Source organism: Alligator sinensis, unplaced genomic scaffold (genome assembly GCF_000455745.1).
Source record: "Alligator sinensis unplaced genomic scaffold, ASM45574v1 scaffold246_1, whole genome shotgun sequence".
Lineage (NCBI taxonomy): Eukaryota > Metazoa > Chordata > Crocodylia > Alligatoridae > Alligator > Alligator sinensis.
Genome location: NW_005842367.1, coordinates 35,376 through 51,392, shown reverse-complemented (window position 1 = coordinate 51,392; position 16,017 = coordinate 35,376). Strand labels below are relative to the sequence as shown.

At 41.4% G+C, this 16,017-nt stretch overlaps 1 protein-coding gene across 1 annotated transcript in view; it reads right to left on the bottom strand.

Moving 5' to 3' along the window:
* Positions 1 to 16,017, bottom strand: part of RBM47 (RNA binding motif protein 47) — a 32,125-nt gene that overhangs the window by 7,901 nt on the left and 8,207 nt on the right. Inside the window, 2 exon segments of the mRNA XM_014522541.2 lie at positions 1,622 to 1,825; positions 3,930 to 5,088. Of these exon segments, the coding sequence (XP_014378027.1) occupies positions 1,622 to 1,825; positions 3,930 to 5,058 (1,333 nt within the window). The 5' untranslated portion in view covers positions 5,059 to 5,088.

Sequence of the window (16,017 nt, the reverse complement as noted above, 5' to 3'; positions counted from 1 at the left end):
CTGCTGCAACTAATATTATTCCAAACTGGCAGAAATTATGTGAGGTCAGCAGTTGTCATTTCTCACCTCTTTTTTTTTTAAATAAGCTTTGGGCTGCACGTGTAGTAGAACCAGAAATCGACTTTTTCCAGTTCAAAGTTGGAGATGAAACCAATGGGTTGGGATCCTCATCTTGAAATGTGAAGATCTTGGATTCAAGATTCTGATTTTGGCCCAACTTTGGAGTTCTAATAAGCTAGATATGTACTGTGCATAAATAATTACTAGACAATGACAAAGAGAACAGTCTTCAACCATCTTATTTATACCTGAAACTCTTGGGTATCTTTTTAGCTGTGATTAGTGGTTACAGTCACCCATTAAGAACTGACTTTTCCCAGGAAGGCTTAGGTTATAAATTAAATTATCTCAAATTGCTCTTGAAAACAGACCTCATTTTATACCATCTTTAAAACTCTTCTACAGCTGTCATACTTCTCATGCACATATAAAGCCACATGTCTCTCTTCTCAAACTACACCAAATTCTCACGAAGGAAATTTCCTTTATGAGTGTTCATCATTTTTATTGTATTTAAGTTAGATATCTACCTTAAACACAATTTCCACTTATTTGGAATTGGATATAGTTGTAATAATATGAAATGTATTCTATGAAATGTATTCTGCTGCAAATTTATCAGTTGAGTCTGCCTGTCACTTACAATTACATTTTAGAGAAAGGACAAGGTTACTTTTAATGGTGGCTTGCTGTGGTTACTTCTTTCCAACACTTATTTCAAATAGAAATGTATCAAGACCAGGTCCTAAGGAACTCCACAGATTAATTCTGGCCACTGCTATGTCTCTCTAAAAATACCTGAGACAGGATAATTTGCTACCCCAACTTCTGAAGGCGTCTTGGGTCAGTTCTGCACTTGTCCTGGCATAATTTAGAACAGTTCAGAACAGTGGTGCCTAAAATTTTCACCCTGAGAGCCAGATGGGCCAGATCCAGCCAGTGGGCTCAGTCCAGCTGGCACACCGGGCTGGCAGAGGACCCCATCCTGGGGATCCCCGTAGGCCAGATGTCATAGCTCTATGGGTTGAGCACCCTGGTCAGTCTAGACCATCTCTGGTGTCATTCCAGTAATAGCAAAAGAGCTAAACAGATGGGAGTATAACCTCCACTCTTTATTGTCTACCAGCAAGAGAAGTAGCATTTGAAACCAGCAATTGTGTTTCTGTGGGTAGACCCACAGGTGACATTCAAGTTTGGGATTAGCCTCATTGATCTTGTTCTGTTGGCCCATGGAGCCTACACAAATTATCATAAACAGTAACTGTTGGTGTGTGAAGCCTCAGAATGCAACATGTGCTCCTTGTTTGCAGAGACCCTGTGAGTGCCAGCCTTTAACAGAACAGCTCGCCTGACTTGGCAGGAAGAATGCAAACTTTCTGGTCTCAGCAATAGGAATGTCCGAAGTATCCTGGCAACTGCCTGGGTGTGATGTTAACCTACCTAAGCCAATCTCCACCCTAAAAGGTTCAAAGTATTTAGCCAATCAATGAAAGGACAGAATTTTAAACCTCTGAATTCCTCCCCTCCCAATGGGTTTGATCAGCCGAGTCATTGTACTGACCTGTACCAGGTTTAATGGCAACTGGATTGACAGCAGACAATTCCAAATTGGGTACAAGCTCATATCCTTTCTCTTGCTGCTTTCCTTTCCCTTCATGGTATCTGCTATATATGCCACGGCCTGCGGAGTATCCCCCCAGGTAAGAGCCTCTGGGGCCAGGGGCTCTGTTGCCAGCTGCACCTCGCCCTCTGCCTCGTATGCTGCCTGCTTATAGTAACAATATAAAAAGATGACAATCAATAACATAAAATGATAGCAATGCGGACAGTGCATACTCAGATCCAGGCTTAAATAATACAGGAATTGACATAGAAACAAAGTTAGATTTTAATGACTTTTCTTGAAAACAAAGGGAACTTTGCCTGACTTAGGTGTGCCCAGCTCTACAATACTTGTTCTGTTCTTGACACTTCTGTTACACGAATGATAAGTAATAACAGGTGACTAGATTTTACTGTTATAATTCAGCCTTTGAATGTATTTTCATTAGCGACCTTAGTGTTCGCTGTTATTTATTAATAAGGTTAACATACCAAATTTCCAGAAGCCTTGCCTACATTTATATCAGAAATGTTGCACGTGTTGTGCTCTTATTGTACCTTGATGACAGGTTGCCAGGGTATTTCTACATTCAGCTAAGTAATCTTTGTGTACAGAAAGTTGTAAGAACAAGTCTAGAGACTGAACTGAGGCTGAAACATTGACCTGTTAAGAGTTTTAAAATATTTTTGTATTGATATTTAAAATATTTCTATATTGATTAGGGGTGAACTGATCTATTGGTTGGCTATTAGATTGGCACTGATAAAAAGAGAAAAAACGTTATTAGCTATTGGCTTTTTTTGGTCTTTGGAGCTGATAATCACGGCTGTATGCCCACAGCACCTTGGTGAACATAGTCTAGTCCCCGTGCCTTGCTACCAGCCCAAGCCCGTGGCACACTACAAGTCCTGGCAAGTAGCTGAGAGGGGGCACTAGGGAGAGGGCACTGAGCGCGGTGCTCAGCAACAAAGGGACCGTTACCAGCTCCTGCTGCTGCCGCCAGTGCCATGGCAATGCTGCATGCACAGCAGGGGCCTGAGCACTGGGGCTGTTGCAGAGATGTTGGGCTGCACATGGGTGTGGTAAGGTCCTGTGCAAAGGACATTCTGCTCCACCACCAAAAGCGGCTTTTCCCTGGTGGCTGCGGGAGTGCGGCTGTGCATGGGCCCACCGGTGTTGAAGCAACAGCGTGCTCTGGGGCTCCAAACATGCCCAGCACCACTGTCCGCACAAGGGTCCACCTGCCTGCCTGGGGTGGCACCATAGGCTGTACAGGGAGTAGGGCTGCAGCTAGGAGCCATGGGCAAGGGGGCGATGTGCATGGGAATAAGGTGGTCACCACTGTCCTCATCGAGCGCTGAAGCAGTCAGCAGGCGCGGACGTGTGTGTGCGCATGTATGTGGTATAAATGAAAAATAAACCAAAAATGGTTTATTTATGTCAGTATTTTAAAATACCTTGCACTAATATTATCAGATCGGGCATTGGCCAATTTGGTTGGTTAATCATTGGCTATCAGTATCGGCCTGGAAAACCTTTATCACTGCACCCCTAATATTGATATTGGTAATAAAAGAATAACTTCATGATGGTTTTAAAACTGGCCATAGTAGGGAATTCCAGCTGAAAGCGTTTTTTTAAGTCTGACCTAGTGAATTGTTTTCCATTAATTTTTAATAGAGGAAGCTCAATAACAATAGTGTATCCTACACAATGAAATATATGTTTTGCACTTTTATAACCCGTTTTATTCATAGGTCCTTCTTTTAAAATGTTATCAGTTGTTTACAGATGTGTTCATTGAAATATAGACAACTTATATCTAATTTATCTAAAATCTGAGTTTCAGAAGACACACAACTGTCATGGAGTTAATAGGAGTGGCAGTTGTTCAGCACCTCTGATAGTTAGACCTTTCATGTCTGAGTTTAGGAATAAAAAGTTGAGGTACCCAAACTGTAAATTTGGGCCTTTAGTGACTTTCTTAAGGTCACATTAAAGCATTAAAAGCCAGATTCCCCTAACTCCAGTCCTCTGTTCATGCCATTAACCCATAGTTCCACCTATATCAGCACACCTACACACTCAGTATATTAGCATTAATAAAGTAAAATAAGACAATAAACTTGGGATGAATTGTACTGTAAAAGGTAAGGTAAGAAAAATGTAAAATATTGTAGGTTAGCTGCTAACTACTTCAGACAGATACTAGGCACCTAACTTTGAATCAAAGAGGGCCAAAATCCCCCCCTTGCTGCTTACTAACCTTTCACAAAATAATCACGGTTGGGGCCGATCAAAGCATTGTATGGATATCCATAATATGCTAGTGTGTATGGGTCACAAGAGTAAACATAATTAGGTTGCTGCGTGACTTCTGTTGTTGTTGCTCCTCCTCCTTTCGCTGCTTTCTGATAACGAGTGTACTGCTCTTTATCTACTGGCTTGGCCAAGGTAACTTCCAGGCAGGAGCCTTCAACTTCAGTGCCATTGAGGTTGTTCATGGCATGAATAGCATCTTCCCTGGTTGTAAAGTGCACAAAGGCATAATCACGTATTTTTTTAACCCGTTCAACACAGCCAGGGTTAAACTGACCAAAGATTTTCTTAATTGTATCCTCTGTGGTTTCAATCATTAAATTCCTCACATACAGGATTTTAACAGTCTCCATTACATCTTCATCAACATCTATCTCTGGTTCTGCCCAGTCGACAGCAATTTGGTGTCCCCACAGCTGGATTCTCCCAGGCATTAGCTTTCTCCTAGCCATGGCAGCTGCTCGATGGCTTTCATACTCCACAAAGGCAAAGCCTCTGTTTTTCATCTTGTCTGCTGCACTTGCATACACAATAACATCAAGTACTCCCTCTGTCACCTTAGAGATCTCTTCTAATATTTCTTCTCTCTTCTTCATTTTAGGGATGCCTCCAATGAACAGCCTGCAGTTATCTACACTGCAGCAAACGCCTAGAAGTCTGCCAGGCCGGATTTCATAGTTGTTCAGTTCTCTGACAGCCCGCTTGGCTTCATGCTTTTGTGTGTACATCACAAAAGCATAGCCACGGTTTTTTCCATCAAAGTCCATCATCAGGCGCATTTCATAGATTCGCCCTACAGACTCAAACACAGGAACTAGCTCATCCTCATACACATCCCGGGGAATTTTACCAACAAAAACCTCACAGCCACGAGGAGGGTGTAAGCCTTCCCAGCTGGGTGGAGGCCCACCATACTTGCGCTGCCCGTTTTCTTGAATCATGCTGTATCCAGTACGCTCCATGAGTGCCAACAGGGCAGCTTCATTAGGTGCACCAGCTACACCTTCAGGAACTTTAGTGGCAGACACGTTGGAGGAATTGTTACTCATCCTTGCTGTGGAATCCTCAGCAGTCATGATGTCAAAATCATTCAAAGCCTGTTAAACCTAAACAAACAAAAAAAAGGTGTGGGGGAGGACCGTCATTAAATGTTAACATCCCAGAAATCTGACTTTCATTTTTTGCTGCAGTTGGCCTTTAAGTGCATTTTTCAAGATGGGAGTAAGATTGTTGAATACAAAATATGAAAGTTAAAGTAGAAACTATGCCCTGCTGCAGAAAAACCTGGCTGGAGGGCCTGGGTCAGGAAACTCCATGTTTCTCCAAATTTTCCCCTTACATGAAAAGCACGTAAAGTGGAAGAGGGAGACAGTGCAGCTTTCCATTAGTTATGCTGATACCAGGTGATGCCCCCTGTGCACTGGGAGCAACGTGTGTACACTAAGAATTGTTGAGTTCTTTATAGACTTGCAGAATAAAATATGAACAGGAAATAAGAAAAACAATTTCTACCTGGCTTATGTAAAAGGAATCATTTTTGCTCCCTTTGCAGTAAAGGGTACTCTTGTAAGTTTAGGTGAGCTCCCACATTATCAGTTGTTTCTGTTATGATGTCTAACTTGCCTCTCTTAATAAGATAATTAGACAACAAAAGATTAAAAAAAAAAGAGTCATTCTGTCTTATAGATAACATTTCCAGTTACAAACATGCACTGAAGGGATCAACCAGCATAGTAATGCAACCAAGAAGGAAAAGTAGATATGTGATATTGTGTTTGGCATACAAGTAGGATGTACTGTCTACTTCTTGTGATTGTCACATCAGGAAAAAAGGGATATATGCTAATTGCTACTACAGCTGTGAGTGAATCGTGGTCTCCTTCAGTTCAATGAAAAGAACTGATGCTTTTAGATTCTGAGAGTCATTAATTAATTCATAGATTTTTAAAGCTAGAAGGGACAAGTAGATCATCTAATGTGACCCCCTGTATATAACAGACCATTACATTTTATTGTTATTACTCTGCTGAGCTGGGTAACATGTGTTTGACTAAACCATATCTCCCAGAAAGGCCCCTAGTCTTGATTTAAATACATCAAGAGCTGTAGAATCAACCATTTCCCTTGGTAATTTGCTTGTTAATCACGCTCACTGTTAAACATTTGTGCATTATTTCTAATTTGAATTTCTCAAGCTTCAGTTTACAGCCACCAGTTCTTATAATGTCTTCTCTGCTGAAGTAGAGAGACTTTCAGTACCTGGCCTTTGTGAGAGTGGGTATGTACTGAAAGCAAGCCATCACTCACTCTCTCTCTTTTTTAACAAACAAAACAGATTGATGTCTTGCAGTCTCTCATTGTAAGGCATTTTCTTGGGCCCTAAAATGATATATGTGGCTCTTCTCTGCACCATCCCCAGCTTTTCAACATTTCTCACCAGACAGGTAATCAGTGGAGTTGACAACCTTGCCAGGGGGTAGCAGGAGAAAAGGGGAGGGGGGGAGGAAGGTGGGAACAGAGGGAAAACACTGGAGGGAACACCAGAGGGACAGGGGCTCTGAGGGCAGGGGCAGGAGGCTGGGAACTCAAAAACAGTCTCTGGCTGCAGCCACAGAATGATCCATCCACCCTGGCTGTTGCTACAAGAGTGTCTGATCACCTGGCTGCTACTGAAGTGCAACACCACTGGACAGCTTCTGCTGCCAGGGTGCAGACTCCCTGAGGGTTGGGGGGCGATTCTGGCCCATGCCCTACGTTGGTGCCTGGGGCTAGTGTTTCACTCACCTACCCCAAGTTACACTACTGTTTCTCATCAATGCTGGGGGAGGGGCAGTAAAAGGCAGGGTAGATTTGCACTTCATAGACTAACCAAATCAGAGAAGTATAGCATAAGTGTTCAGAAGTAGTGGGCTTACTTCATCAGATGCTGTCCCTTCACACCAGCTTTTATTGTCATCTATCAATCTTATTAGCAGTGATTCTATATTTACTATCAGATTATTGACAAAATGCCAAATACATTGGACTTAATACAGAACCCTGCAAAACCACATTATGGAAACAGTCCCAGTACCATGATCATTGTTTGATGAGATATATTTTTCTGTATATTGCTTGAAGTTATGGCATGACAAAACCTCTTTTTTGGTCCTGTATAGTAGTTTATTCAATATAAGGTCATCCTGCTGCAACAGTATAGATGGCAGGTATGTGCTGCACTGGAACAACTCTTTATTTCTGTGTATTGAAAGCTGAGTGAGTGCTTCAGTAAAATGGAGGAAGCATGTAAAGGTCTCATTCTATAACACCAGCATTCTGGAATGAAGGTATATGTTACTATCATTGAAAGCTAGTAGAAATTCTCTCTCATCTAGGGAAGGGCTGTCCAACTGGTGGCCTGCAGACTGCATACAGGCTCCCTGGGGTTAACCTGTAGCCTTAGGCTCCCAGTCTGGACCCACCCAGCTGTTGCCATTGTCTCTGGACTCCTGCTCCCTCCTTCTGCTTTCACTGCCTGTCCCTGTCCCCAGGGGTGGGGAGGTATAGCCCATGGTGCCCAGGGAGTCTGTGGCCCAGGCAGCAAGGGGGATCCGGGAACCCCACATGTTGCACCAGCACAGAAGAGCAGAAAGGGAGCCTGCTGCACAGTGTGGCAAGGGGGGGTGGGGGTGGCACACAGGGGCGCATGGTATGGCATGGTATGGCATAGCGCAGGGGCAACTGATCTAGGGCAATTGTTGTATTCCACAGAGGCAGTAAAAGTAGCAAGTTTCTGATATACATGGGGAGCATGTGGGGAAGCTGTCCATACAAGAGCTGCAGGAACACAGAGTATTGCTGATAGATATATAAGTGGAACCTGAGCCATAAATGCCATGCACCAACTTTACTGGTTCTCTGTGTCTTGTGCAAACACTATGAAAAGTATGCACATGCTCAATTATTCTTACATACATAAGAATGTTTCTACAATGACAGTCACTAGAGCCTGCATCTAGTACATGCTCCTTACCTAATGTATCACTTTGGAAAATAAAAGTTTTAAAATCAGCATCTGTGACCTTTTGTATGTCTTCTGTTCCTTCTTGCCTCAGAAATATTCCCTAAATAATTGTCAACAGTCTCTGCTGCCGGTATTTACACATAAGAAAAAAAAAAGGAAATAGAGGTATGCATTTATAAGTGTTGGAGGGTGAAAATATGAAGATATTTTATTCTCCTCCTTTCTCTGATTAGGGTGCTCAGTCCACACCTAATATGCATGCTGACAGCACTGAGTTCAGCACAAAACACGGTAACTATGGTCATATAACAGCTAAAGCAAAGGTGGCGTTGACAATGGTGGTGCTATCCACACAGCTTTTTTCTGTTGAAAAATATCATTTGACTCAACTAAAAGAACGTGTTGGTTTTGTTTTAAAAAATCATTTTCTATTTTTTAAATTTAAGAAGTTTTTCAAAAGGGCTGTGATGAGGTTGAAATGTCTCACTTTTGAACTTACCAGTATCATATTCTTTCATTTTTTGTTTAAACAAAGGAAGACTTTGCTTTGAATTTGATTTTACATTGTACAATACTCAATTATATCAAAATAGAATGTTTCCATTGACAAGTTTCTAAAAATCTAATTTTGTTTGTATAAAACTAGTTTGCCGAAACAACATCCTAACCTTTGCATAAACCACCCATTGCCAAGTAAGAGCTTTACCATCCCAGTTTCAGAAAACTTAGGAACCCAAATACAAGTTGCTGGTGTCATATAATTAGGTTAAATTGTAAGATAAAAATAATTTTGTTATATATCTGCATGGCTCAGTGATGCTGCCTGTTGGGAAGAAAGTTGTAGGTACCATTAAACTATGTGATTCCTCTCGTGCTGGTATGGGAACAAAGAGAATCTGCCACAGAGTTCTTATGTGGTTTACTTACAAATGTTCATACTGTTATGTCCCTCAGTCCCAGGTGATGATGAGTGAGGTGCGTGTTCTGCACTGTTATTACATTGTGCAGCTAAAACAGTAAGCAGGGGTTTCATACTGAAAGTAAATGTCTCATGGCACTTCTGAAAACAAATTTCCTCAGTGTCTCAGTCAGTATTCCTGGGTAATAATATGGATTAATGACCAATATTTACTAGCATAACTACTATATGCAGATTACTATAGTAAATTATTAAAAGCCTTATGTAAACACAAATTTTAATTCATCTGAGTTACTCAGATATTTAGGGCCAAATTCTGCTCAGTTATATCTGTGAAATTTCTTTAACTTAAAAAAAAAGGGTTTCATGGGTGTACAGTAACTAAGACCAAAATCTGACCTGTATAATTATATTTTGCTTGGTTAAATGCATATTTGATGCTTGCCAGTCACCTGACATAATGGAAATCCTTGCAAACTTTGGGTATCATCTATCTACACCAGAAAAAAAACACATAATGCACCTTTTTGCATTGTTATGAACTCATTGTTATTGCTCTATTGTGCAAAAAACACTGCTCAAATCTTTATCCCTTCACCTTTGGGTTAACAAAAAAAATCTCATGCAGAATATTAATTTCAAAACAGTTTCATCTTTCTGAAATATACAGCTCAAGGTATGCATTTTGTGAAAACCTATTAAATTATTGATTACCATTGTAACCATGTATACTGTATATATACAGAGTGAGATTCAGTAGGTTGGAATGAGTCGAGGATGGTCTCTATTTCTGTAAAGAATGATTAATATGGCTTTCCATATAAAGAGGCAAATGTAATTTACACCTTGAAATAGTCTTTGATATAGAAAACCTCCATTTCTCATCTCTAGAGGAGGATGTGTCAGCTTCCAAATGACCAAGGTTCATTCAGAAAATAACTTTTTAACTCATAGCATTGTTAACTGGAGTCTGTATAAGTTAATTTGTTTTTTGGGACTAATTATGTGGGTATGTATTAAAATCACACTTGCTACAGAACTGTCATATAACACAAAAATACCAAATACTTCACACTTTTAAAAACAATAAAACAAGCTCCTATATTTTAAGTGGACTGGTATATATTTGAGGAATAATTTTACCTGCCTGCCTACCTACCTGTGTACTCACATGGTGTTCATCACCATAGTGCCCCATACCAACAGTTATGAAACTGGGCCTGTGCCCCATACCAACAGTTATAAAAGACTTAATAAAATATTTCTATCAAGTAAGGAAGTAACATATTTACTCAAATACAAGACATTGTAAACATACAACAAGGATAGGTTATATAGTCCATCTGAATCAGACATATAGAAGTGGCCATTGTGTTCAGCCCCCCTCAGTGCCAAATCTTTTTCAAGTCATGGTGAGCCACTAATTGAATACACTTTACTTCCTCTTCACACCCACAACTGAGCTGCACCTTTTTTCCTCATTTCCAATGATTCCTGTTTCTTCACCAGCCTTAAATAGCTGGCAAAAATCGTGAAACAGGGCCCCAAACAATTCACTCAGACTCCCCCTGTCACACTTTCTCTCAGCCTGGCACATATGATTAGTGTGACCCCACCCTCCATGAGGTGAAGCCAGACCCGGTGCCCTGTGCCTAATCTATGTGTAAATTTTTGGCGGATCCCAGGACTCAAGGCAAGCACACCCAGTTGCAGTCACGAGTGGGTGGTTAATAAGTATATGGATCCTTTGTGGCAGGGTATCTGGAGTACAAACACTTACTGAGCAATGCTGAGCTGTGGGGTCATTGTAGCTTGAAATACTGTTGACTCTGGTGAGCCCCAGCTCAATTAACTATTTGTAAGTCACAAGCCTTTGGCTTTGGAATAATACAAGGGTAGGCAACTCTCAGCATGGCATGAGAAGGCATTTTGCTTAGCACATGCACCTTGGAGAAAGGGTCAGAGTGGCACTGCCACAACAAGGATTGGGCTCCTTCGCTGTCCACCCCAGCACACCAACATTGTACAAGTTGAGGTTGTGCGTGTTTTTGGCACTCTGCCCAAAAATGTTGCCAACCACTGGACTAATACCATGCATAGTTTGTACTACATATAAGCAGATGTTAAAACTATTCAAAAGTGCATTTATGGAGTACCTATGTTAAAACTTGCAGCAGTTTCAAAGAAAAGGTAACATGCATCAATTCTGAATGAACTAAGTACATGGGTAATATATGCAAAATACTACTGCTCTGTTTAATTTCAAGGTTACTGTTTTCAAATTTACTCCTCACTTCTACTTGTTCAGGGAGAGCAGAGTCAAACAGTAAGGAGAAGGGGAGGGGGCTGCCAGGGGAAAAAATTGGAGGGAAGCAGAGAGCAAAGGGGCTATCTAACATGTCAGATGTAGTTTTCCTGCAGTAGCAGTTGGCAAGGGACAAATTCAAGCAAACATCCAATAATTAGATTCCATACCCAGAAAAGTATAACAAATTTATAATTTTCCATATATAGAATCTAATTGGGGGGGGGGAATCTTATAATCACGGTGATCGTCTATTCAAGTAAATAAGTATTTATCCCATTCTTGAGCCAAAACGTTGAGCAATACCAATGAGCATTGAGCATTCCCACCAATTCTGACCCTAGCATCTATGAATCTATGAATAACATCACTTGCCTGAGGCCACATAAGAACTCTGTGCAGAGCGAGAAGCCAAAGCCAGACTTCAAGGGTGCCTTGACCTTAAGACAATCATCTAATAGCATGTTTAAACTCTGCTCATATATAGCATTTATAGTCTCTGTTTCCATTTTTATGCATAAATGGTGGGGGGAAAGTATATTTGGGTCTGAGCCCTACCCCTCCCTCCCGCAGGGCCATTGTGGGGCTGGTGCGCACTAGTGCTATGCCAAGCAGCACTGGGCATTGCAGGATGGCAGCGCCATGGTGCTGCTGCTGCCATCGGCCACCATGAAAAGTTGCGGGGGGAGGAGGGACGCTAAGCTCTGTTAGTCCTGGCCTTCCGCTGATAATGTTTTTATGCTCTCTTCCCCTATTCTAATCTTTTCTATTTAAAATTAAAAAAATGTTTAAAAACAAAACAAACCTTGTTTGGCCTGGATCTAAGGCCTACTTGATGATCTCTATGCTGGAAACTTAGGTTGTACTCCTCCTGCACTGTCACTGCCCAGGTAATCAGAAGCCAGGGGTTCTGCAGAGACTATACACAGTCAGCCTTGGAAAGTCTCTGGGGGACTGCTTTGCTCATCATCAACCATTCTGGTTGAATAGCGGTCTCATCTATATAAGTGATTGCAACTCAGTTATTGGTATGCTGTCTGTATGGCTAAAGATTAAGGTACATTGATGTGGGACTCTGAAAGGATTCTCATGCAAAACTGTGCATAAAATGATGTTGGCTGTGATATGGCAACTAGAGGAAATAGGAGGGACATAAATATCAAATAAAAAGAGCTGTCAGTTTTCAGGGAGAGGTGTATCCTGAAAAAAGGGCTGCAAGGGAACAAAGGTGAGACATGATGCAGTATAGGTGTACGTGAATGAATGCAAGACACATGGTGCTTTCCTGTTACCATTCTGCTGCTTAAGACCTCTCTTCCTTTTTCTTCTGAACCTCTTTTCCCACCACTGTCAAGTCACCGGTATGTACATAGCTTTTACACTCATAACTAGGTGACTTAATTTGCCCAGTTCTTTAAGTTATGTCACAATTTACCACTACTACACAGACAAACCAATGTCACAAATACTGATTTATTCTGTCCATGATTGATTTTGTAGCATTGTGTAAGGTGGCTGATTACCCAAGGCAACTCCTACATATAAACATAATTATCCCTGTCCTAATTAAGAGAAAGAAATTCAGAATCAAACCCTACTGCCAATTGTGCCACAGTCATGCTGCTGATCTTAGTGATTTTGCTCTGAGTCACCATCAACATACAGGCTGGGGACAGACATTCAAAAAGCCTGAGCCTGAAATGCAGGCACATGCCTGCAGTGGCTCAGGATAGAAGTCGAGGGGCACTAGAGCAGCCCTCCCTACACTTCCACAGTGCTGAGCTGAGGGGGAGAGTTGCCAGACCCTGGCAAGATGCTCCTGTTATTCCCCCCCATCTCCTAAGCAGCCCAGAAGGGAATGTATATCACTCCTATCTCAGTGTTTATCCATTAAGAAAACAAAGCCTTCTTAAACAGCTTTCCAAGGAAGAACATTAAGCTACCTATTGAACAGCTCTAAAAAGCCTGTCTGCCGTTGTCGTCTCCCACAGCACAGACTGTAGCCAGCATGTGGTCTGCCAGCTAATGCTGAGGTGTCTGCATAAGGCAGAGGGCCTGGGGAGGGAGGAGGGAAATAATCCCTGCTTAGCTGGGAGAAGCCAGGCAGACACTTTATGCCTGCAGTCCCTGCCAGAGCTCTGGCCAGGGAGCAGAGGGGAGGGGCCAGCCCTGCTGCAGAGCAGAGAGCCCCACCCAGCCCAGAGAGCATGCTGGGATGCTGGAAGAGTCTGGTTTATCTTAAAGCAGCAAGGGGTCTGGGACAGACATTGCATAAACAGGTTTGACCCAAATCAGTTACATCTGATACTACATTCAACCAGGTTTATCTCAAATTGGTCTCAGCCATTTTCAAACTGGTTTATGTGCACTGAACATCTGTTCAGGGTTAAACCAGTTTCTGATCACTTAAACTGATTTATGTGCAATGTCTGTCTCTAGCCACAAGAAACCAGGACAGAATTTGGCCATGCTTGCTGTATGTGAACCCATCATGGAAAGCCAATATTAATCAACATTTTAAGTGCCAAGACCAATCCTATTAGTTTTGCAAAGGTCATTTTGATCACCGAGTGACTTTTACCTTAAACTCTAAAATTCATTTCTTATGATGGAGTGCATAAAATGCATAAGAAGATTATGCCGTCAACATAACTGAAAACATGTCCTCCCTGTTTGCTGTAAGAAAACTCCACACTTTTGCATCAGACTGCAAATCTTGTAGATATAAATGGAGACTCAAACGGACTTTTTACAAAGGGTCTTCTATCATGACAGCATGTTAAAATATTAGCTACAGTGCTAGAATTAGCCTCATTTTATTTATTTAAAATTATTTTTACACAGTAGTCCAGCTATTGAAATTTAATTGCAGCCATGAAAGCACCATTGCAATTGAAGAGGAAGTCAAAACGGTTTTTAAAATACCTCTCCTACTGGATTCTCAAAAAAAGCTAAATTACTTTTTTCCCCAACATGTGAATAAAATATTACATTATACATAATAATCAGTGTAACAAGTAACACAAATTAAATCAGAATCTATTTGGAGAATCCCCAGCATCTGCCAGTAGGATATTTACAATTCAGTGACAGTGCTGTTATTGATAATAGTGTACTTGTCTGAAGATTTCTGATAAGAAAATAACTATGAAGTTAAACCTTTAATAGGAAATAGTATAATGAACACAGAACTGTTTCATTTAAAGAGCTTAAAATTACACCTTATTTGCACATATGCAGTTAGTTTAGCGTCTTTTCATTTCTTATCAAAATTATTTGTCATGCAATGACAAAACCAGAGACTGAATATGAGCATTCATTTTGGGTTGGATTTAATAAATAAGCACTTGTGGTCAACTACGTCTGTGGAAGAGTGAGACTTCTGGCTCCAGGAGGGACCTACCTGTACTACAGATACAGAGATATAAGAGAAACTGCTTGCAAGCTGTTGGCTCTCAAAACTAGCTATGACATTTTTAAGCACAGTTAAAGTTCAGCCTACTTATATTTGAACAATACTGCAGCCCAGTCTTCTGAACACTTGCTATATATACCATTGTGCTCTGTGTTTGTAAGCAGACAAGGGAGTAAGTATCTTGTTGCAACTGAGTTCCTTAACTTATATCTGTAGTGTAGACAGAGCCTATTCCTTAAACATGTGGGTCAGCTGAGAGTTGGGAATTCCATGCAGATATCATAATACTGTGATTTGCTAGAAGGTGATGGGAACAGGAAATACTTTTTGCCTTGAACAGATAATTGCTACAGAAGTTGCAGACACAATACCTACAGCAATGTAACTTTTACTTGTGTATAAACTCCTCCCGCCGCCCCTGGCAAGGTAAATGCACACTGGATTCAAGTATGTTATACTTGTATATGGTTGTATTTTATGTCTGCTTTTCTCCCCCCACTCCCCCCCATGGTGGTGTAAAAGCTGATTACCAGGCCCTGTGAGTCTCTTTGGCTAATCAGTCCAAAAAGAAACTCATAAAATGAAATCCAAGGGCAAGTGATTTTTAAGAGGCTCCTTCCTCCCCCCCTCCCCGGGCCGCCCCCCTCCCACCCCCAGCTCCCAGGGAAGGATTGATAACCTTACTGTATTAGGGGCATAGGGCTCTATTCAACCCCTTTCCAAGCTCAATGGGGAGAATCACACTGACTTCAATGGGTGTTAAAGTTGGCTGATGAAAAAGGAAGTGTCTATATAGCACCTCTTATTTTGTTATATAGAATGGCATAGGTACACATACACAAACTTGTAAAATGATAGCTCTCTGCTCTTGAGAAGGAGAGGGCATAATTTAGAAATATACAGTGCAAATTGTTAAGAAGCAGTGTAAGTAGGTGAGCAGACTGTAGGAGAGAAGGTCAGGCTTGGGAGGTTAGCAAAGGGAATTCACTGTAAGCAGGATTTGAATGAGTGGGAGAGCAGTTGGTACATGGGAATGAGGAGGCTGGTCTAAATATGACAAAGGTTTGTAAAAGTCACATAGTTGAGAGAGGAGGAGGAGGAAATGAATGGAGAGAGGATTGGACAGAACAAGATGCGAGAGGTAGGTGGTAGTAAAGCTGCAGAGCCTTGAATTTTATGAAGATTTCCACTGCTGTGGAGAAAAAGAGGAAGTGAGTGAAGGCATATGAGCAGTCTTAATCATGTAAGATGATAATGATTTCTGTTACCTCTTTTGACATAGAGGGGAGAGGGGAGACATGAGAAGGCCAGATGGGATGAGGTTACAGAAGCAAAGGCCAACAGGAATCAAAAGAAAAGGAAGAATTAAGGTCTAGTATGTACCAACCATCAT